This window comes from Otolemur garnettii, unplaced genomic scaffold, assembly GCF_000181295.1.
Source record: "Otolemur garnettii isolate 467f Iridium unplaced genomic scaffold, OtoGar3 scaffold00065, whole genome shotgun sequence".
NCBI classification, from domain to species: domain Eukaryota; kingdom Metazoa; phylum Chordata; class Mammalia; order Primates; family Galagidae; genus Otolemur; species Otolemur garnettii.
Window position 1 is genome coordinate 9719571 of NW_003852460.1, and position 24581 is coordinate 9744151.

The 24581-nt window shown below is 41.1% G+C and overlaps 1 protein-coding gene across 2 annotated transcripts in view; it reads left to right on the forward strand.

Annotated features, from left to right (window-relative positions):
• The window catches only part of FRMPD4 (FERM and PDZ domain containing 4), a 531361-nt gene that overhangs the window by 408016 nt on the left and 98764 nt on the right, over nucleotides 1-24581 (forward strand). For both annotated transcript variants that reach the window (XM_003793053.2, XM_012807155.1), the window contains 2 exons: nucleotides 16214-16374; nucleotides 20481-20583. In XM_003793053.2, coding sequence (XP_003793101.1) covers nucleotides 16214-16374; nucleotides 20481-20583 — 264 coding nt within the window. The remainder of the gene's footprint in view (nucleotides 1-16213; nucleotides 16375-20480; nucleotides 20584-24581) is intronic.

A 24581-nucleotide genomic window follows, 5' to 3' on the forward strand; every position in this document is an offset into this window, starting at 1 on the left:
GTGGCCAGAAAATGTGTTATACTAATAAAGGTTGAAATTAGTTTTCAGCCCTTAAATTGAATTAAATGAATATTATTGTGACAAGTTAATTAGACATCCGTAAAATTGCTAAATATATGTCATCAAAAATGCCTGTGTTCTATATTTTGTTAAATAGCAATTATGATCATAAGAAATCTGCATCTAGTAAAATGGATACTGCTGACACATGTTAATTATTCTGGAAAATAATTGGGCTCTCAAAAACTTTCAATATGCTATTAAGCATGGATGAGCTCTGAAAGCTTGAGCTATTTTGAGCTTATCCATATGAATCTAACAATATAACATGAAATAAAAAATTTCTTAGTAAGACAAAAGACAAACACAAATTACTCCAGTGAGGGGTCTATAAAATAAACTTGGTTTGAACTCCAGATGTTTAGGTAGGAATGTTCCAAAGTCTCAGCAGCTTCAGTCTGTGTTGAAGTAGCCACAACAAAGTAAAACAATGAATAGCTGTTTCGTTTGTGAGATGATGGTGCATCAACTCAACATTGCAACATAAGAAAAAGTTTTGAAATGTATGCCTCTAATTTACATGCTTTTCAATCCTCGGCAGTGGTCTTGATTCATGCTAATGTAGTGGCAAATGTTAATTCAAGTCATCAGATTGTTTATCATAAAGAAGTGCTATTGCCTCCCATAAATGCTTTCCCATCTGGGAACCCAGATTCTCAAGAAAGTCACCAGAGAATTAAGAAGATATAACAGAGGCTGACATTCCAACCAGCTGTGTAGTGAGTGTGGCTGCAAATTACAGACTGTATGCCAGTTGGCTATCTATTTCATCTATTGAGCTCTTTCCTGGGATGTCTCTCACTGAGCCAGTGCTTTTCAAAGTGTGATCCTGAACCCTACACCAGAATCACTTGGAATGCTTATTAAAAATAAAGATTCCCACCTGTAGGCACCATAGCATAGGCCTGGGGTCCCAGCTACTTGGGGAGGCTGAGGCAGGAGGATCACTTGAGCCCAGGAGTTCTGAGCCATAGCATACTATGCTATTTGCATGTCCACACTAAGTTTGGCATCTATATGGTGACCTTCTGGGAGCAGGGAATCGTCAGCTTGCCTAACGAGGGGTGAACTAGCCCAGATCAGAAATGGAACAGGTCAAAACTCCTGTGTTGATTAGTAGTGGCTTGTGCCTATAAATAGTCATTGCACTCCAGCCTGGGCAACATAGCAAGACCTTGACTCTTATTAAAAACAAACAAAAACAACAACAAAAAAACCCAAAGACACAGATTTCTGACTGATGAGGAGAAGTTAAGTATGATTTAGGTTTTCAGCTAAACTGTGACTGGAAATAAAATATTTTTAAGCAAACAGCTGAGTCAATAGGTATTGTGGAAAATATCATTGTTGTGCTTTCTTTAATTATTTTCATATTTTGATTTGGAAATGGAGACATGTGCTAGGAAATTCATCATCTTGGGAGATACTGACTATTCTACACTGACTATTTTCATCTCCCTACTGAAACAGAAGGCTCAAATGCTTGATTGGGTCTGAACAACTAAGTCCTCTGCCTTCCTCCCAGCCAACTCTCCCCTGAGGTTGATCTTGCTCTCTAGCACCTCTAACTTCTAGGGTGAGTGCACTCTTGAAAGCACAGGACTACCACCAAGTGTCCTAGAAGGACCGGTGATGTAATATGAAGACTCCTGCTCCTGGGTCACACAGCTCAGAAGTCAGGGTTGAGAAGATAAGCTTGGGCTATGAAATCATTTTCTAATGTGGTTATACCAATTTATTCTCAGGAATAGACTTTCATGGTGGCATTTGACATGTTCTCTAACCTCCCCTAAAATTCAGTTCACATTAGCTTACACTCACATAGCTATCACCCTACTCATATGATTAGTACCAAACAAAGCATATATTGCAGGCATTTGTTGTTGTCTAAATGACTTGTCTTTTTAATTTCTAATCATCAATATGTCTCAATCTGAGCTTGGGTGTACCTTGGGAGTAATGCCTTTCTGGGATTGGTGGTTTGAGTGGAGTCTGAGAGCCACCGGCTCTGCCTCAACATCTTTCTCAACCCACGGGTGTGACTTGATTGTGATTGCCCCTGACACATTAGAGTGTCATTAACATAAAAGTCATCTCTTAAACACATTGAACTGAACTCAATTAACAGAATTGATTACCAGCCTAGCTATAGGGATTTTGCAGCTTTGGGGAAACTGACAAACATCTTGCCCTTTTAGATCCTCCAATTAGATTCTCGAGGCATAGTCAATAAGCATCTTGGAGGCTCTAAATTTATCAACTTTAATGATGATAAAAATCACTCTGGGTGGATGAACTGCCCGTTGATAAAAGACTAATTGTGGAAATGGTTTTCAGTAGTGGTATTGACAAATATAATGGAGTCCTTAAAGGATAAATTTGATCATGAATTAATGGAATCTATCTTGGATGTTAATTTGTACAAGCCCTGATAGATCCTTGATTTACTGCATCTTTTTTTAAAGCTGAAAGCATGACTGGAAAAATGTATTAGTCTGGGTTCTGTATAAACCCCCTGGTCCTTTGAACTGTAACCCTCAAAATGAATAATACTCTGGATTTTTATTTTCTTGACTCATTGCATACTGCATCTTAAGCAAGTGATAGATTTTAGCATCTGCGCTTTCTGGTAAGGATATGCTCTTGATTACATAAAGGATATATGGCTGATGTTGGACAGACTTCTAAGATGGCTCATAGTTTCCCTCTCGTACTTCATTTCTGCTCTCTCCTCCTAACAACCCTGGGCTCAGTAGCCAACAAGCAGCATTTATACTTGTCCCAAATACCAGTTTCTTTTTTTTTGAGACAGAGCCTCAAGCTGTCCCCCTGGGTAGAGTGCCATGGCATTACAGCTCACAGCAACCTCCAACTCCTGGGCTCAAGTGAGTCTCCTGCCTCTGCCTCCCAAGTAGCTGGGACCACAGGCGCCCGCCACAAAGCCTGGCTATTTTTGGTTGCAGCCGTCATTGTTGTTTGGCGGGTCTGGGCTGGGGATTCGAACCCGCCACCTTAGGTGTACGTGGCTGGCACCTTAGCTGGTTGAGCTATAGGCGCCGAGCCGCAAATACCAGTTTCTTTTATGCCTCTCTGGCTGTGCTTGTGTTCCCTTGGATTGGAATGCCTTCCCTTCCTTATCCACATGGTAGTTACCACCTCGCTTCCCAAGATTCACCTTGAGGGCACAGACTCTCCTGGGCACTCCCCCATTCACTGCCTTTAGGTTGGATTAACCACCTTCATGAATGGTACCCCCACAGTATAGGGGCATCCTTCAATCACCTGCTCCTCTACCAATCATTTGTCCTCAGATGCTTATGTTTCCGACTCCCCTACTAAACTGGAAACTCACTGAGAGCAGGGAATCTGTGTAATGTGTCACTGTGTTCACAAAACCAAGGAACAGTATATTGACATTTCTTAAGACTTTCTTGTATGAAGGAATGAATGCATGAATAAAACAATGGCTTGGAAAATATTCTTACAAACCTTTAATCCATACATTCCCTTTGCCGGGGATATTTTCCCCAGGGATATCCCCCAGCTCACTCCCTCACTACATGCAGATCTCCATTCAGGCATCTCAGCGAGGCCTCCACTCCCATTTGTTAAAACACTCCCACCCCCACACTCTGTACACTGCTGTATTTTTCTTTATAAAAATTATCAGCCCTAGGCGGCACCTGTGGCTCAAAGGAGTAGGACACCAGCCCCATATGCTGGAGGTGGCAGGTTCAAACCTAGCCCCAGTCAAAAACTGCAAAAAAAAAAAAAAAAATTATCAGCCCTTGATAATATGTGATAGAGTTTGTGTTTGATTTTTATTGTCTCAGTCCTTCCACTAGAATATGGGTTGGCAATTTTTTTTTCTGTTAAGGGCCAAATAGTAAATATTTTAGGTTTCAGGGGCCACAGTGTCTGTCACAACTACTGAGTTCTAGCACTATAGTGTGAAAGCAGCTACAGTACATAAATAAATGAGCATGGCTGTGTTCCAATAAAACTTTATTTACAAAGGCAGGTGAGATCAGATTAGGCCCATGGGCTGTAATTTGCTAACCCCTGCTCTAGAATGTAAGCTTAGAGGTCTGAATCACAGTCATAACTCAGGTACCAGGTGCATTAAGAAGCTTTTATTAAATATTTGTTGAATAAAGGGTGGCTAAATCTGATACTACATAAATAACAAATCCATTTTGATTGAACTTGAAAATTCAATTTCTGCCAAGTTGAAAGAAATGGTAGACAGAATTTTCAAATGAGCATATCAACTCTTCTAAAACATGAAGGCATTCACCAAGGTCCCATCTAGCCTTCCAATTCAGTGATGTGTTCTCTCGCATATAAATTTTACTATAGGTCTGTTAAGTTTGCTACATGGGTAACGTTGACCAAAGATAAATGTTAACTGTGAACATTTGAACAGAGTGACAGAGATTTCCTTAGTTGAGATAAAAAGAGACCCCATTTCATTTAAATTCAGCAAATAGAAACGTATTCTATAGTGGTCAATGTGTCAACCGAACATTCTCATTTTATTTCAAGGCCTATATGTGGAAAAACCAGAAAGGAATGTTTATTTAATAGATGTATGTTTCTGGTTTTGGTTTTTATGAGAACTTTTGGTATATATACACAAATACACGGGGTGCAAAAAATATATATACACATTGTAAGAAAGGAAAAAACTATATTAAATTGTAATATACAAATCACATTTGACTTCTGCAATTACAAGAGGTACTCAAATGTGACTTGCATTCTTTATCAGTATATAATGAGCTTTATAACTTAATACAGTTTTTTCCTTAAAATATGTATGCATTTTGGTTCCCTCTGTATATAAATACGGTTGATATATTATACATAACTATTAGTTGAATAATTTATCTCAGTGCTACTCTCAAAGAAAAAGTTCTTAGATAAAGATCAGAAAAGGAGCTAGAGTGACATTTTTCATTGGAAGCCACGACAAAGCGATTCTCTATCAGTGCCATTCAAGGGGGGTGGTTGTTTCATGGGACCTAGTAGGTTATACCGTGGAAGAAAGAGGCATGGTGTGTGATTGAGAGTTCTGGCAGGAAATAGATGTCTGTGGGCACAGATAAGGAAACCAGCAAGTCACACTGTGAGGCACCAGGGACAAGCAGCAGCTGTGACCCCTTAGCACAGCTAGGCTTCAAAAGGCAAAGAGGGAACAAAACAAGAAGGAGGTGGCAAGAAGAAAAACTAATCTCAATCCCCCCCACCGCCCCCCACCCCCCAGTCATTCTCTCCTGCCAGTACCTCCTGTTGTGGTGCTGGAAGGAAGCCAGAGGGCAAGGGACCCATCGAATGTCATTCAGAAGGATGAAGCTTACAAGGCACTGGGCGATGGATCTGGGGCAGGGGTGGTGCTGGGTGTGGGAAGGGAGCTTCAGTTCAACAGCCCACGTCTTAGAATGGGAGAAACTTGCACAAATAAAACTCCAAACAGAAAAGATGTGTGAAGGTGGGCAGTAATGTAGTTCTATGTCTAAGGAAACTGAATTCTCTAGGGAAGGTCTGGGAAAAAATATTAATGCAGAAAAGATTAAGAGATCACAACTTCTTCATTAAAACAGAACGGTTAGCGCAAACCTTGGATTCTGTGATTTCCTTACCGGCCCCTTTAACTTCCATCAGAAGTTTTCAGTCATCAAAGTAAGCCTTCGCTATGTAATCGCTTTTTAAAAATCCTTTGTGTAATGATTATAAAATTATGAAATTTATAAAGTGTGGCAAATCAATTCTCTAAAAACATCTCTTTTACAAAAAATCAATTCCTGTTTTCACCTCGTGCCTTAGATCTGGATTTCGGTAACATACTCTTAGAGATTTTATTTATCAAAACTCTGGGGCGGTTTTCACTTTCCAAGTATAAAGTTACAATATAAATTTTCAAAGAATACTTGTAGCCTAGGGAGGACATATGAGGGCTGTTGAGAAAGTATGTAGCCATCATCAAAACTATTTTTCACATCGCATGGCTGGATACTTGCTAGACAGCCCTCATATAATGGCCCCTTGGGATGGGGAAGGGACAATCTTTTGTCTTCAACCTTCCTCCCCACCCACTGCCCTAAAATATGGATAAATCCAATTTGTTGGAGACAAGCTCTCAGACCAAAAATGATGATATTGCCTTGAGAAAGGCTGTGCTCAAGTCTTTTGTTCAAAGACTTGCAGGTCCAAAAACATGAGGGTAATAAATCAAGAAGGAAAAGTTTGCCCAGCCATACCATAATTATGCTGCTCCGTAAGCCACGGATGTCAAGCCCTTAGAAAGGTTTAGGGTAGTTAGATTTCCAACCCTCAAAGGGTTCAATCTATTGGAGCCCAAAGCAAGACCCATGTAAGAACCATCAATCAGTGTGTGTCTCAGTCTCTGAAACCTGCTACCCTGGGGCCACTCTGTTTCATCCCACTTGCTGGGACAGGATTAGACAAGCAGCATGAAAATGCACCATTTCCTGTCAGCACTCGGTCTTCACGTTTAGGTTTGTAAACGTGCCGCTGTATGCTTCTGAATGGGAGAGCTGGACTTTTCAAGAGCTGCAGTGAGCTTTGTAACGTCAATGTCTCTGTCCATCACGTTTCAGTATTCAAAATATGTGTTGGGCTCACGTCGCAAGTCAGGAACCTCTGGATTATGCAGAACAGGGATCTCCACATTTTTGGCTTTTATACTCCCATTAGTAAAAAAGTTTTGAACGTGTACTACCCTACATATGTACTAATTTCCTCATAACTAATATACATGTGCAACTGTGAATATGGAGAGTATAAGCATGCGTAAAAAAGATACGAGAAGGATGTTAAAATGCACTGTTAAACAGAAGATGAAATGAAGGTAAAATATCTCAATGCATTTAGTTTAAGTATTAAATATCACTGCTGATTTAAAATTCTTTAGTATTTTGAATAAGAAAGTGATTGAAGGTGCTTGCTTATTTTTGAACATCTTGGTTTACCACTTCACTGAACCACATTTCAAGCTGCATTTGTAAGTTCAGCTTACTTCTTTCCTTGGTTTTAGTTATTGTCATTGGAGGGGAAAAAACCCTGCAGAAACATATGCCGAGGCGAATGGATAAAGGAAGGCACCAATTTGTTTACTAGATCATAGAATACTATTTTTCAAAATCCACTTGGGAAGTTTCTGTCTCCTTTGATGTCTGCCAACTGTTCTTACCAACCAAATGGAAGATGTTGCATTTTCTGCTGTTGAACAAATGAGTTCACCCACCACTGAACTGCTTCATTTGGAAGATTTTTAAACAGGTTAGACGAATCCAAGTTTTCAAAGACTGCAGTTTTATCTCCATATTTGCATAATTTTCAAAAACCTAAGCACATTCCTGTTGTTTTGTCCAAACATCTGTTTCCCCACATTCTCACCGCAATCCAAGTTGATTTGCAAAAAAACAAGTTGCTTTCACACTCATTATCATACTTCCCTTACCCGAAAAAGAAAACACTTTTAGTTTATTTTCACCAGGTAGCCAACCACCCCTGTGAAGGACAAGAGATTTTCATAGCCACTCGATTTTCAGGGGTTTGTTTCAAAAACAAGCACATTGTTCACGTGCTAAAGTACTTCATTTTCTTTGCTAGAAGGCTCTAGAAGCCTTGTTTTGTTCTAGGCAAAGCTGCTACTCCATTGTGTGCTTTATGATATGTGTGCCAGTATCATAACATTCTGGGAATTGTTATTTTATAATAAGTTTGGGTCTCTTGTAGAGCTAGACAGCCAGGATTTTTTTCTTGTTTAGAGTGCTATTGTATAGTATTATATAAAATTTAGAATTATTTTGGTTGAATTCTTTTAAATGGACTGTTGAGATAGCATTAAATCCGTGAATTAATTTGGAGAGAACTGAAATGTTTGTGTTCAGGCTGCCCATTAAGGAGAAACCTCATTGGTTGTGAAGCCTCCTGAAATTCTCCAGCAAGATTCTTTTAAACGTTTTTGTGATTTTAAGTTGAATCTTTTTGGATTCTCTTGGCTTTTCAAGTACAATGTCAGTTTGCAAGCTTGACTAAACACTTCTAAATCTTTAAATGCTCCTGACGTGTTGTGGGAATTGACTGACAGTGGCCTGTGGAATTGATCAGTGAAGGTTAAGTTCTTCTGAACTCACAATATGCATATTTATGAAGGCAAAAAACATTCAACTCACTGTTATGTGAGCTGAAAACACATTATATGCAGTTATGTATGTTCATATAAAATTTAACTCATTTCTAGTGGAGGGATTTGGTTTGGTTATTGTATCCCAAAGGACAGAGGCGTGCCTGGACTTGCTCAAGAAATAAGAGTTGAATTTTAAAATATGTATATCATCAGAGAGGTAGAATCCTGTGACAAATGAGAATGAAAATGTAGAGTGGCCCAGCCTCCTGGCTTCCTGGGGAGCAGCAGCACGTACAGACCGGGAAGGCTGAGGATCCCCATTAGCAGGGGTTCCTGGCTTTTCTATCATGATGTCACTCCACAGAATGATCTCTCTCCAAGTTGGGCAACTTCTCTTCCAACTCCCGTTGTCTTGCCCTCAAAGGTTCTCTTTCTGTTTTCTCTTGTGACACATATAAATCTTAGCCCTAAACTTGGGTGTGAGTACCATCACAGTACATTCCTGCTGGTTGGCAATTCAGATGTAATCATGTTGGCTCACATGGGACAAAAATTGGAGCCAAGCCTTTATGGTTTCCTCCATATTACCTGCTGCTAAGATACCCTGGTCCGAGTGAGTCAGTCAGGTCCTCTGAGGTCCACAGACTCGGCCATTTCTTTAGGCTCAGCCTGTGAGTCTTGGTGTCTTACTGGACATATAAGCCAGCTATCTCTCCTGAAGTTTCTGCCTGCCTCACAGGGATCTTCTACCTTGGCTTCCTCAGCCAACTTGCTCAGACTTTCAGGAAGCAAAAGTCAGGAAAGAGTTATGTTGCAGTCAACTTTTGCTTTGAGCCCTGGTAAATGCATCTTCCCCAAGGCAAGGATCTGCAAAAGACCTATCTACCTTATAAGACCTGAGAGAGAGAGAGGAACTAAAAATGAGAAGAAAGCAAAAAAAAAAAAAAAGCTTTTCAGTGTATTATTTGTAACGCACATTATCATGATTTAAACTCACCACAAAGCTGCCATAGCAGCTAATCTATTTCATGGCTTCTCTCGGTAACCTATCAACTTGAACAATTCATACTTGGCTTTCTTTTTTTCCTTCCAACTTCAATTCTTGTTCTGGGAAACTCTGGTTTGCCTAGATTAGCACTTTTGGTCAAAGCTGTTGGTTTAGGCCACTTCACAGGCCACAATAGGGCTTTGAATTATTGACTCTTGCGTTGGGAGCTCCTACTACCCAAGTCCAGTCAGGGATGTGGGAAGGTCATTAAGAATAGAGACCATGAGATTCCTGTGGCTGCCACGTCAGCAAAGGATAATGAGAGAAGTTTCCTTTGGAAGTATCTGTGCTATTGGTCCAATGTAACATATTTAATTATGAATGATGGGGGGAATGAGGTTGGTGGTGAAAATCATTTTGGGGTGTGGAACTTCAGGGTATTTAAATACCATTGAAAGCACTATTTACAAATTGGATGCATGAGCTTTTGGTGCATAACACACCCCCCCTTTCAGTGTCATAAAACGTCATTATGTGTTATACCTCATTCAGCTGGCTGGTCTAGCCTGTGGGGCTGGGCAGCTCTGTATATCCAGCTTCTCTGAAGGCTCTGATCTGACCTTCAGATGGCCATTCTAGAATCCAGGCCAAAGAGGCAGCAGTCACCTTGAGAAGGCCTTTTCGTGGAGATGACAAGCATGTGCTCAGATACATAAGTGTTTTTCATTTGTCACGTCTGGGCTTTGTGACGGGACATTTTTGGGGCAATGGAATGTTAGTAGACTTGGGGGGTGGAGAAACATGCCCTGTGGAAAATGGGAAGGTGCTGGAGAGGAATGTGGGGTCTGGTAGCAAACCCCATCCTAGGAGGTAAATGAAGACTAAGTCTAGCACAGAGACCAGGGCTACCAAGATGAGAACATACCTGTTGATTCTTGATGCTCTCATGTACTCACAGCTGGCCATCCCTGAAAGGTAACCAACAGTGACCTTCTCAAGCATAACTCGGGCATATGTGTTTATTTATACTCCATAAGTATTTATACCTATTTTTGTTCCAGTCTTAACTACCTACCCAGGTGGCCCACCTGCCATTACCTTCTCAGATTCTTTAACTTCCACACCAAAGATAATGGCTTCTAAATTTGGTTCTTCCTTCCACCGTCTTTCCACCCAGCACATATTCCAAAAAGGACCTTGCTGGCTTTAATGAGTGCATCAAAGACTGGAATGACTTTAGGTTTTCCTACAGGGTGCTTTCTACCTAGTCAAAGCAATTCTTTGTGATACATGGGATGTATCAGTTTTTTATTTCTGCTGAGGAAGAAAGGCTCCAAGAGTTCAAGGAAAGCCCTTTCCTTTTGTTATGGGGAGTTAGGCAGCAGGGTTGCCATCATTTCTTTTGAAATGAAATCTGTGAGAAACAGGAAGATTGCGCACTTTATCTTGATATACACATTTTTTCATCTCAATTAATATACTCTACGTATAATTTCAGGGCATAGACTCTTGGCCCCTCTGTGAGTTTGTAGGAGAAGGTTGAGGGCAGGAGACAGAGGTCTGTGTAGTTTATCTGTTGTATTCTTCTAGTCTCAGCAATCGGAATTCACTGAAGCATGTTCAGCTGGTAAAAAAGATGTTGCTTTTTCAGCTCATTATAAAAGGACATAACATCTCTATAAAAAAAATATTGCAAGTACAGGGCCAAAACTCCTTGCCTTAATATGAAAAACCAAATGATGTTTCCTGGGGGAACATTCCAGTATGGATCCATTTTTACTGGAAAAGAGGCAGGGGTTGGTTATTTTTAGACAATTTATTCTGAAAACACAACTTGTTAAGCAAGCAGCTGATGATGACATTGGTAGATTATCCTCAACGTGCAAGCAAAACAACAATAATCATTAACACAGATGAAAATGCTCGAACAAGTAGTGACCACACAATACACGTTGGTTGCATTTAAACCTTGTTTAGGTGGGGACACAACAATGAAGTGGTAAGGACCAATGTAAGACTTTCTGTCGACACAGGGTGGCGGCATCTGAGGTGAAAGGGCCTATGTCTGTCTCATTCCAACCTGTAGAACACAATCGTCAGTGCTCCTCATTTTCCTCAAGACTCAGGTTTTCTCCCCAGCCCTGTACCCATTGTTCACTCAAGGGTCTAGAAACATGGCCGAGGAAAACTTATTCACAGTGGTTCACAGTCAGTAGAGCGCCTGGATTTTTCTCCTACCCTCTTTTATTCTTTTGGGCTCTGGTACAATATTGCCTTGTGTATATCAGCGTATATTTGTATTTATTGTGTCATTGTATTTGATAGGATAGGATTGTTCGAGAAGGCCTCAGAGCTTACCTAGGCTTTGTAATACCTTTTGCCAAGAATGTTGAGCTGTAGGTATTTAAAACATTGGTGGGTTTATTTTTTGTCTGGGGGGGGGTGGGTTTGGAGACAGAGTGTCACTCTGTTGCCCTGAGTAGAGTGCCATAGCATCATCCTAAGTCACAGCAACTTCAAACTCCTGGACTCAGGTGATCCTTTTGCCTCAGCCTCCTGGGTAGCTGGGACTACAGGCACCTGCCACAACAGCAGCTAATTTTTTTCTATTTTCAGTAGAGACAGGGGGTCTCACTCTTTCCCAGGCTGGTCTTGAACTCCTGAGCTCAGGTAATCCTCCCATCTTGCCTTCCAAGAGTGCTAGGATTACAGGTGTGAGCTACCTCACCTGGCCTATTTTTGTATTTTAAAATAGAATGAGTTCATAATGTCTGAAATCTATTCCTGTCTATTCATTGATCTCCAGAGATGAAAATAACAGCTAATACTTTCGAGTGCTTACTATGTGTCAAACACTTTGCTAAGTGCTTTGCATTTAATCACTCAGTTTTCATAACTATCTTATAAAGGTGTTACTATCATTATCGTCATTTTGCAGATGAAGAAACAGAAGCACCAAGTGATAATGAAGTAATGTGCACAGGTCACATCACTAGGAAGTGGCGGAGGGCAGGGGGAGAGTGTGCCTAGGACTCAAATACATGCGGTCTGGCTCCAAAGCCTCATATTACACAACTGTATCACTTCTCATGTTCACATTCTACCTGAGCATTTGTTTCGTATACAAACCAAAGAGTACTATCTTTCTAAAGGGAAAACACTGCCACGTGGATACATCAGGACATGGGGCTCGTGTTAGGAAACATACTCATAGGTCCGTCCTCGCTGGGAACATCTGGTGTGTGCAGGAAGGCGGCTCTGGAGTAAGAGTCCCACCCCGCTCTGTCAGAGCAGCTTCCAAGTATATTAAAAGCCCAACACTTTCTGTGACATCTGCCACTCTCACCCTGGTCCAGGCCATCATAATCTTCTGTCTTCTGCTTGGTGCAGTGGGCCCTGCTTCTACCCATGACCCCCTCCCCCGGATGTTCTCATCACTTCCATTCAGTCCTTCCAAGAGCCTGTGTAATCGTCACCCTCCCCATCACTTCTTTATTACCGCCCTCCCTGCTTCCAGCCCCCCCCACTGGCCTCTGGGACATTCCTGCCCCAGGACCTTTGCATCTGGTGGCTCCTGCGTTAGACATATCCCCCCCCCATCCTTCCTCTCTGCATTATTTTCTCACTTAGTGTTGATAATGACCTGATATTCAGTTTATTTTACTAATTTCTTAGTGGATTCTCTGCCTCTGAACACTAGAGTGAACATTTTATTTTTCGTCTACTTTCTTCCCTAGTGTAGTCCCAGAACCGAGAATCCAGTGGGTGTTTAACAAATTGACTAAATGAACAAATGAGTGCATTACGGAGTGGTTTCGGAGAATTAAGTGAACTAGCATATGGGAACCATTTACAACAAACAAAGCTTAGCATGAAATTAGTGTTTAATAAGTGTTAGGTACTAATAAAATAATAGTTGTTGAATGAAGCATTGAAAAATTAGATACCATTACTTCATCATGTAGTGGAAAGAGGATAATCACGCTACGGAGGTTTGAAGTATTTTAATGCACATGCGCAATGGGTGGCAGAGGAGACGATCAGGGACATCTGCATGTCCTCTTTGTCTATTGTCCAGAAAGCACGCTGTACCCCACCCTTCTCTGTACGGCTAAGTGATTGTCAAACCTTATTGAACTTTGGAATCACTTAGAAATCTTTTAAAAGTTTATGCTGGGTCCCAGCCCAAGATATTCCAACCTGATTGGTCTGCAGTGTAACCCGGGCATTAGGTTGTTTCTATAGCTCCCCAGGTGATTTTAACGTGCAAGGAAGTTTGAGAATTACTGCCTTAGGCTTTTCACACAACTGGCAACAGCAGGATGAAAAGCCTTCCTCAGCCCCTCTCTGTGCTTGGAATTGAGAGTTAAGTCAACCTCAGTCCTGTAACGTGTGTGACCCTTAGCAAGTCACTTAGCTTCAACAAGCTTTACCTTCCTCATTGAGATGTCTGCTGTGCAAGATGGTGAAAACGCAGAACTTACAGTCCAGCTTCCAAAAATGTTCTGTTTTCCTCTCCCTCCCTTCATCCCCTGCCCTTTCTTCCTTCTCTCTTTCTGTTACTTCATCTGGAGATAAAAGGAGAGAACTGTTTGCAGATGTAGCTCAAGAACCAAGAATGGCCTGCTCTGAAATGGTGATTTCTTAGGAGACCAGAGACCCAGAGTCCAATGCCTAGGTGGGCTCAGTCCCCCCAGCCATACCTATTTCAGGTGTGGGAGGGATCAATGTCAGGAGGTCAAGTTCCTCTCCAATTGGGACCACTATGGGAGTATCAGAGGTCCTACTGAGATCCTAGTTTTCAGCCCTGGCTTCCCCACTTCCTCCCTGTGTCTCTGACCCTCCCTGCGGCTTACTCAGTAGTGGTTTTGCTGGTTCACTCAGGGTCTTGAATTCTGTCATCTGACTGCCAGGCCACTTCCTGTGATCTCCTGTGTACCTGAGTTCTTCCTACTTCTCTTCATCCATCCCGACCATGGAAGCTGTGTCTTGTCTCTGGGTCAAGACAAACACCTGCAAACTCACATAAAACATGCCCTCCCCTTTGACCCTACAACTACCACCACTCTCAGCCTGGAATTTTCTAGAATGATGGTGGGAGGTGGGCATGCGACCAGGCAATGACACAGGGACCTGAACTGAATTTAATGTTCCACTGTCTTGAAAATTCTTAATCATATTTGAATGAGAGGCCCCACATTTTCCTTTTGCACTGTCACTACAAACGATGTAGCCGGCTCGTGCAGCACACTTCAAATCAGAAGACCTGGTCTGGATTGCACCTTATACCTGAGAAGAGTGTGACCTCGGCCCAGTTTTTCCTCTCCTAGCATTTGCAAAGAGGGGATAGGTGGGGTCTCCATCATAAGGTGACAGTTGAGTGTTAGCACGGGACACCTCTTTTTCCTAGTGTTCCAGATCACAGCAGCTAAATAAAAAAAAAGATACTTCCTTTCTGTTTAAAAAGAATTTTAAACTTTCCTTTTCCTAGACAGTGAGTTATGCTTAAAGAACAGATCCTAGAGGGTTTCTATTGATCTTACCTAATTCTTATTAATTACACAGGACAATTGAATTCCTCCTTTCTCTTCCTTTATTACATTTGAACAATATGTTGTCCAGATGGCATATGGAGTAGCATCTTCCAAGGTATTTTAAAATGATCTTCTTGACTTATCAAATAAGATTAGAGAGATAAAAAATTGAATTAAACTCATGTCACTGAAATAATCTTAGCTTATATTACTTTAAAGAGATTTCTAGTGCTCAAACTCACAACTCCTCCCCCAAAGGAGGCTGCCTTGGAGAGTGGGTGGAAACTTCCCTCAGAGTGTGGGAGTGGGTGTCTGTCCTCTGGCATACCCCCACAGAATCCAAGTGCCTATAAGCCACTATTTTAATCTCAGTTTCCTTACCGGGGAAATTCAGATAATAATACCAGCTCTGTGCTCTCATTCTCAACATCATTTTTGGATCAAATGAGATATATTTTGGAAGCATTTCACAAATTTCAAAGTAGGATTATTGAGAAGAGTTCTGAAGTTTAGGTATGAATGAAAAGATTCATTTAAATCGTTGGAAAATCTTTCTAGGAAATAAATGCCAAGAGCTAAGTTCTCATCTTCTTTAGAGGGGGAAGTATTTGGCACCAAAATAATTATTTCAACTTAACTGGGGCTAGAAGCCCTAAATGTTACCTTCAAAATGTCTACAACCTTCTGAGGCTGCTTCTCAGCATATCAGTTGTAACTTGACAGTTTTCCATAAAGAAACATCTTTTTCTCTACTCAAGTATTAATTCAAGTTCTAATTAAGAATATACTATATACCAGACACTGTTCCTAAGTACCTGAGATAAATAAGTATACAACTGACCCTTGAACAGCACAAGAATTTGGGGTACTAATCACTAACATGATCATAAATCTGTATAGGGCTTGACACCCCCAGAATCTAACTACTAATAGTCTTCCTCTTAGTAGGCTGATTTGCACATGTTTTGTATATTTATATGTATTATATACTGTATTAACTAGAGAAAACAAAATATTATTGGAAGATTATAATGAAGAGAAGGTGTATTTACTTTTCAGTAAGTGGAAGTGGATCCTCATAAAGGTCTTCATCCTTAGTGTCTTCAAGTTCAGTAGGCTGAAGAGCAGATGATTAGTGCTGTAGGTAGAAAAAAAGGAGACACGTGGGTAAAGGGGAGAGGGGGTGGGGAGTAGGGCTGCAATTTTTAGATATATGGCCAGGATAGTCCTCTTTAAGATGGTTAAAACCTTGAGAGAGGTGAGGGTGAGCCAGGCAGATAGCTGCAGGATAAGCATTCTGGGTTGGAGGAACAGGCAATGCAAAGGCCTAAAGCAGAAGCATGACTGTGGGTCTCCCCGGAGCCTCCCTACTCTCCACCTGAGAATAGGTTTGAAACTGGAGAGGATGTGATCGCCAGGCCAGTGCCTAACACACTCATTGATGCCTCGTTTCTCTGGTGTGTGCTTTTTCCACAGTCACATGACACAAGCAATCCCATTCGACGACCCTCGGTTAGAGAGCTGCCAAATCATCCCTCCGGCTCCTCGGAAGGTGGAGATGAGGAGGGACCCAGTGCTGGGATTTGGCTTTGTGGCAGGGAGTGAAAAGCCAGTGGTCGTTCGCTCAGTAACACCAGGTAAGCACCCAACCCCAGTCCTTGGTCTTGGGGGACTGCCTGCCACACCCTGCCAGAATGACTGTTGTTAGTTTCAGAAAGTGCCCAGGCTTCTAAGGCTAGCTGAGTTTTTGTAACTCCTGGATAGAGTCAGACCCCCAAAGACACAGACATGGCTCCTCAGACTGGGTTTTCAACTGCCAAATCCATCATAGCACTTGACTCAAGAAATACTGAGCCATCATTTGTAACCATGGAAATGACCCACTTCTTAACATATGAATGCAAACAATAAGAGGCAGGCACTGTGTTGTATTACAATAAGCTCATGAAGAATTCCTTAAGGAAGAAAAGCCGGAAGGAGTGTTTAAGTTACAGTAGGACTTAGTCATCAGGGCGGTTGCATTATTTTTACAACGTGCACTTCCCTCCCACTAGGGGAGAGTACAATTCCCTACCCCAGTACTGTTGGGCCAGACTACCTGACTGACTTTGGCCAATGGCATATTAGCAGAGATGAGCCCGTGCAGTTGGGCTTGTTTCCTGGGTTTCTGCCATGGCCATAGAACAGAGTTTTTCCCAGGCGCCTGCTAGCCCTTCCTCCTGAGCCCCAGAGTGAACACATGCAAAAGCCAGCCTGCAGCTGGGGGCTGAGTGCAGCCCATCCGCAGTTTGAAGCAGAACTGCCCCCTGAGCCTGGCCTAACTCAGCCAGTTCACGGTCACCCTGAAGACCCATAAGCATGAGAAGAAATGATCACTGATCACCATACTGAGTTTGGGCATGGCTTATTACACAGCAAACTCAGACTGATATAGTACTTGTCAAATTGCTTAAATTCTACACTATGACCAGATAATTAGCATAGTAGGCCATACAGATGTTTCACTAGCAACACAGTTAAATACAATAGTAGACTACAAGGGAATCACCTGGAGCGGGCTGTCTTTGCTTTCCCAGAAATGTACTTGATATCATCTAGTCTATATTTTTATGTACCTACTTGTATGGGATTGCAGACAAAATGCAGTTTCTTTCCAGGCTTTTGCAAATCAGTAACAGCACTCAGTAGTAAAGTAGGCACTTCAGAGTGCAGACTCTGGACTCAGACGGCCTGAGTTTGAATCCTGCCTCTGCCCCTTGTTAGGTGCTGTAACTTCCATGTTAACTCTCATGCATGTCCACGCCATGTCACCTCCCTCTATCCTCTGTGTAAGGGGGAGCATGGTAGCATCTGCCTTACAAGCCAGCAGAGAGGACGCAGTAGGTTAGAAGAGTGTCAGGCACGTCCTGATCACTTCATTGATGTTTATTGGTATTATTATTAAATTCTAATAGATTTGGCCAGTTGAGTCTATCATAATGAACCCTTTCAGACTTGTGCTGAGAAGAACGTGTCCTTTTCGTCCCCACCATTGTCCTACTGTGCAACTTCTTACTCTGCTGGCTGAACTTTTTGTTTATGTGGGATTGTTGCGCTTGACACAATGGAGAATTTTATTCTCAAAATAGACGTGTTGCCTTTTGTGATAACAAGTGCTTTGTTCAAAATATAAACAACATAGATAGTATAGAGGAAAAGGTCAAAAAGAACTCACCTAAATTCCTACGACCAGGAGCTAGCCGTTACTTACGTAGACAGAATACCCGTAGTGGACATAGAATTTTGCAGACACACATATATAATGTACTCTGTGAGTAGACACATTTTTTCGAAAATAGAATCATATTTGGCATGCTGTTTTATAATATTGGGGTATTTTAACATCTGTAATTATGAGATTCTCCAAAGTACGTGTCCTCCCCAGAGCTGACTGGAAATTCAAGTGTTATTTTTCATTTACTTATACATCTCACTGTGCTTTCGACCTCTTCCCTTCTTTGCCCTCAATTCTCCTTAGTTTCAAAGCCACTAACACCTACTGTTAGACAATTTTGAGACGAGTGGGGAAAAAAGTGAATGCTGAGGTCAAAGACTACTATTTCCAGTTATTTTTATGAGTGAAAAGATTGGTCAAATAAACTGTGTCTATCATAAAAGTGACTCTACTGAAGTCCCAAGGGGTTTCAGTGGCGTGACCAGAGTTTCTATAATAGACAATCCAGTCTTCAGAGTGAAAAACACAAGACAATTCTCTAAAATGTGGCACTGTTTCATATTTTGGAAGGGACTGTGCCTTGCTTCTTCCAGAACTCTTGATTAAACAATAATTAATCAAAATATTCTAACCAATTTCTATTTGTTCAAAAACAAATGTAGACTATGTCCTGTTAATCTGAGAGTGATTTTCTTATAAGATAGTTATAATCCTCCAAACAATTACTTTGCAATGTTATAGTTAAACAAATGTTATGTTAATATAATGTTAAACAATTATTCTTAACATCCTCCAAACAATTACTTTGAAATATTTTCTGTAGTTGACCAGCACTTGATTTCTAACCATTTGTTTGGCTGACTTTGAGTGGTGGCTTGCACATAATTCAATAATTACAGTAAGTTTTCCAAGTGATTTTTCTGAATTCCTTATGTGTTCAAACACTAGATCTCAGTTCCCATATCTGTGAAATGAGTAGTTTCTATCACTGATACGGAGATGTGTTCAGGTTTACCCCAGAAGACAAATTTATGCTACAGCTTGAGTGACACAAAGCCAAGGATGCGAGTGAGTAGAGAACAATATTATAGTCTCATATGAATATCTGGGATAGGAGTCCTCAAACTTTTTAAACAGGGGGCCAGTTCACTGTCCCTCAGACCGTTGGAGGGCTGGACTGCGGGCCCTGGGACGAGTTGGCTGCTAAGCAGGATGGGCAGCAGTGGCAAAAACACCCAGTGGGCCAGATAAATGTCCTCGGCGGGCCGCAGTTTGAGGACACCTGATCTGGGAGGTAATTGTACATATCTATAGCACAGTCCAGGTAATTGGTTTTAGGTTTTATTTGAATAGAGATGTGTGCTTCACACAATTTATATGTCAAGAGACCTGGCAGTGATCAGGTTTTAAATTATGGGGGGCAAGTGCAGAAGACATGTTGGCCATTCTGAACTTGGAAGAATCTCAGCTGAATTCTAGTTCTACCTTCAAGCCAATTCTCTAACTGGCGTGAGCCTCAGTTATCTCCTATGGCATAGTTGTTAGTGAGGTTACTAGGCAAAGCATTTAGCCTATTGCCTGGTACGCAATAATTGCTCACCACATAGTTTTGTACTCCCTCCCTGAAAACACTACTCAAAGAGACAAGCAGCTGTTCACATCTGGGAGCTGGTGAGCCCTCGCAGCTGGGTCTGGATGTCCCTTTGAACATAAACAATCACCCAATAACAATAGCAGACAAGGCCACTTTGTGATCATGATGTATTTAGACAAAAACAAGACTTGCCTATTAGCACTTGTGAGCACAGTCCAAACCACTGAAATAACGAAGCACACCCCTTCCAGCTGCTACGAGTGACTGCTGTTGCCTTATCCATCACATGTTGCCCTGCCTCCTTCCTCTGATCTTTGAGGCAGTTGCTAAGGTGCTCGTGATAGAATTATCCCACTTCCTGTTGATATCTAATCCACTGAAAACCCCCACTTCCTGGAAGGGGCCCCAAAAGCACCTACCCCAAGGGCAAGTCTTAGAATTTAGTCCTTTCTAATACCCTCTTATTGAGCTGTCCTAGTTGCCCACAGCATGCTACCTCCTTTCCTGTAACGAGTACATAAATGCAACTTTGTTCAAATCCAGCTGTGCCCGGGTGGTATTAACACAACTGGTCGCCTGCCTGTTGGAAGACTACCTTCTCCTAGGAGTCCCACCACACAAAGTATGCTCTGTTGACCAACAGCAGTATCATGCCCTAGGAGCTCTGGAGAAGTGCATTACCTCACCCCAGGCGATCCATATGCATGTGCTTCTAGGCTGCGGAGTGTGACAGTTTAGAAAGATGTGGAAACCTGATTTAATCAGGAAGGGTGCGGCCTGGGCCTCAAACCTGCCCAAAGAACAGGCAGGTATGGTTGGGTTTTGTTTCTGCTGATCGCTCCATTTGCTCATAATGAATCACTGTTCTGGAGAGGAGACTACTGATAGGAAACTAATGCTCTTCTCACCTGCACTTCATTCTCCTTTGTCTCCAGGAGGCCCGTCGGAAGGCAAGCTGATCCCAGGAGATCAGATTGTAATGATTAACGATGAGCCGGTCAGTGCTGCACCCAGAGAGCGGGTCATCGACCTGGTCAGGTGGGTGACTCATTCATTTGTGCCCTGTCCTGCCTTGGAGGCAGCTGCAGTTTTGAGACATGTCTGGCAGAGGAAGAGCTTCCTGAGGGACAAACTTAAACATGCACATCATTGACAATACTGACACTGACCTCTGATGTAAAAATACATGCTCCATAAACGCAAATGCATAAATGATCGCTCAGTGTTGACATTGAGGGTGCACGTGGTTCAGCTGAAAATTTTTATGACTCCTATGTCCAAAGGTAACATTTTTTTCCCTCCCAGAATTACTAATTATTGATTTTCCATAATCAGGGAGATCAAAATACAATTTAATGTAAGTGATGAGTTATTTTATATATATAATCCCATGGATCTACAAACATACAGTTCACTGATTTTTCATATTCGACTGAGTAATTCATTACTGAATTTTAAGATTATCAGTGGAGGCAAAAGGACAATTAGGTCAAAGCTAGGACCGTTTACACACTGGGTTTACTGGTTTAGTTTTATACATGTAAATCATTTGTTATGTGATATTCTTAATAGGACACCAGAAAATGTATTTTATATTAAGAATCCCCTTAAAATCCCTCTGGAGTTATCCTTCTTCAGTGACTCTAGGACAAAAGGGGTCTTTAGAAGTTTCTCATATTCCTATGAAGCTAGGCCTATCATATAAACAGATGCACTCATGGAATTTCTCTTATAAAAGGTTAAAGCAGAACCTGAGGCTATCAGCACACCTGTAATAAGAAGGGGATCTCCTAACATTTTTGCTCGCTCATAACAAAAATATACACCTATTCTGGGAAAAGCATTGAGTAGAATATTTCTGGGGTCTTCTAGAGAGCTCCTTTCCCATGGCTGATTCAGATTTTGCTTCACAAAGAAGTTCTAGATGAAGTCTTGGAAGAACCAGGCACCCAAAGGAAGACAGGAGACTTATTTTTAGGGTGACCAGCCATCCCAGTTTAGCACTTAAAACACCTGCATCCCAGGGAAACTTCCTGAGTCCTGGAATGGTTGGCCACTGCTATTGGTCTGAATGCCCATGTCCCCTCAAAATTCGTATGTTTTTTGTTTTTGCAGCTCTGAACAATGTTTATCTTGAAGAAAAAGAAAACACCCCACAAGGGAGTCAAAATTCATATGTTGAAACCTAATACCCAATGTGATAGGCCTTGTGGGTAGTGATTAAGCCATGAGGGCTCTGCCTTCAAGAATCAGATCAGTGCCCCTAAAAAAGAGGTTGAAGGAAGCTCCCTTGGTCCCTCTACCACATGAGGATACAATGAGGAGCCTTCACCAGACACAGAATCTGCTGGTGCCTTGATTGTGGACCTCCCAGCCTCCAGCACTGTGAGAAATACATTTCTATTAGCTAGTCAATGCAAGGTCCTTTGTTACAGCAATCCAAATGGACCAAGACAGTCACTCTACTCTAGTCTGCGCCTAAAATAATGGAGCCTTCCAAGCTAGCTGGCAAAGTCATACCTGAGGGGCCTCCAAATTTCCCAAGGAAAGTCTCAACAATCAGCAGGCCGAGACTTGTGTCATATTTGCCATGTATCAGGAACAAGACCTGGGAACACTTCTGATCTTTCTGTGGACCAGGAATGCAAGAATAGGGAAAGACTCTGTTCTGTATTTTACCATTTGGAATCAAAATATGTGTGAATGTCAGCAAGGACATACCTCATCTGGGCAGGGTCTGAGTTTTATATCAGCTTGCATCCTGGAGTGCCGTGTTGGGACCTGATGGCAGAAGTCCTGCGAATATTTTGTTTTCCCCTAGGCACACACCTCTGTGATCAGTCCTATTGATTTCTGTGCCTGGAGGAAGATAGGAGAAAGAAAATATCTGTGTTTGGGTTTGCAGTGACTGAATGGCCCGCTGCAGGACAGAGACAGAGAAAAGGCTATTTAAAAGTGGGATCATTTCCCAGCAATCCTTCCAGGGGCATTTTGAAAAAATTTCCAAGAAAGGTTTCTTTTTTCCCTTCTGATTTAATACATTGTGGAAGAAAATGGCATCTCTGTAAACAAAGCACTCTCTCTAGAACTTTGTATGTCACAGAATAAATGAGCCAGTTAAAAGTGGGGGTGGCAAGCAACAGCGTGAAGTCCGAATCCAACTTGCCACGGGTTTTTTGCAAAGCGTGTCAGCTAAGAAAGGTTTTTTTTTGTATCATTTCTAAAGAGTTGAAAGAAATAAATAAGACATATTGTGATATGTGAAAATCACATGAAATTCAAATTTCAGTATCCATAAATATTTATTAAAGTAAATATTTGCATATTGTCTATATCTGCTTTTCTGCTACAATAGCAAAGTTGAGTAGTTGCAACCAAAACTGTCTAGCTGACAAAGTCACAAATACTGGCCCTTTTTAGAAAACGTTTAATACCCATAACCACTGTTTTAAGGGCTATCAAGGTAACCAATTACATTTGATTATGCCATCTTTAGACAAAAACTCTACATCCTATACATAGAGAATTTCGCTGCATTACTCCCACATGCTTGATAAAGAGATTGTGGTGTTTTAAATGGATTGAAACCTTTTCACTCTCATTAAACCCGAATTTTGAAATAATCTCTTTCTCACTAATGAAAATGATCCTGCATTGGAAAATTTTCCTATGCTTTCTCATAAGTTTAGTCATCTAACTCCCATAATGTGTACTAGCCTAAACATTAGGTCTTGAAAAATAATCTCCTTTTTACTGGGCTCCTCAGCTGACATGTGTTTTAATGTCTGTATCTTACACAAGATTAACTCCTTCCTTGTATAATAAAAAATATCCCATTTTCATAGCCACTAAGGAAACTTGGGAAAACACTCATAATTTTAATAACATTATAAAATTCTCTCTTTAAAAACTGGCATCCATTTGCTTGCTCTGATTTTGTTCTTTTTTCCTGCATTGCAGTATTGCTAACGGATCATTTGTTGTTTCCAGATACCTTTGTATTTCTTTGTGGATTATTTTCCTTATCATTTGGTTACTCTATTATAGAAATTTATTTTTTTCCTTGAGAAAATAAAAGAGTTTCTTAGAGACCAATTTACTGCTATAGTAACCACATTCTGGTTTTTTTCATGTAGTCTCAAAAAGCTATAATTGCTGCACTGAAATTAGATGAGTTCTGTTCATTTCATAGTTTTCTAAGTTGTTAACTCTAACGCATACTTCATAATGTTTGGGGAGGAAAGTCTTTGAAGAATCCATGCCCTTTGCAAATTACTATATCTTTCTTCTTTAAAAGTATCCAAGGATAATTCTCTTTGGCTTTTCATAATTAGAGAAATTAACTGAAAGCAGTCCTCAAAGTTTCATTTTAAATAGTAAGGAGTATTACTTCTCATAGAAATATTATGAATCTTGCCTCACCCACCCAAGTAGCCAACCCAATTAAATTCATTTGACTTTAACAATTATTGAGCATTAACAAACATCCTGTAAGACACTGACATTTGTACAAATGTAGGAATGATTCCTGCCCTCGGGAGAAGACTTCTAATTAATTGCACTATGTTTATGACTGGGCATGGCTGTTGGGGAGGATAGTATTGGATAGGAATGTTCTGTGAAGGTGGACAGGTGTATTAAGAGATATTAGCAATGGTGGTAAAGAGTAGGCATCAATGAAGAGTGGAAAGGCAGGTTTATGCATTGCATGGGGAGAGGGCGATAAAATAGATCTTTCCTTTGTCTTCATCAACCCCAGACCATCCTGATGGAAAATGGAGAAAAAGCTTTCCACCTTGCATATATAGAAAAATCTCTTGCCTAAGTGGGTATCCTGAAACATAACCTCAAATTTTGCTCCTACAAAGCAGCAACATAAATCTATTGGCTCCTGTTAGGTGGGGTATACTACTCTTTTGCATTAGAGACCCATTTGAGAATCTGATAAATGCCATGGACTTCTTCCTTACCTAGAAAAATCTATATGTACAAAATTCTGCATATAATAACAGAATATTTCTTGATTCTCTAAAGCC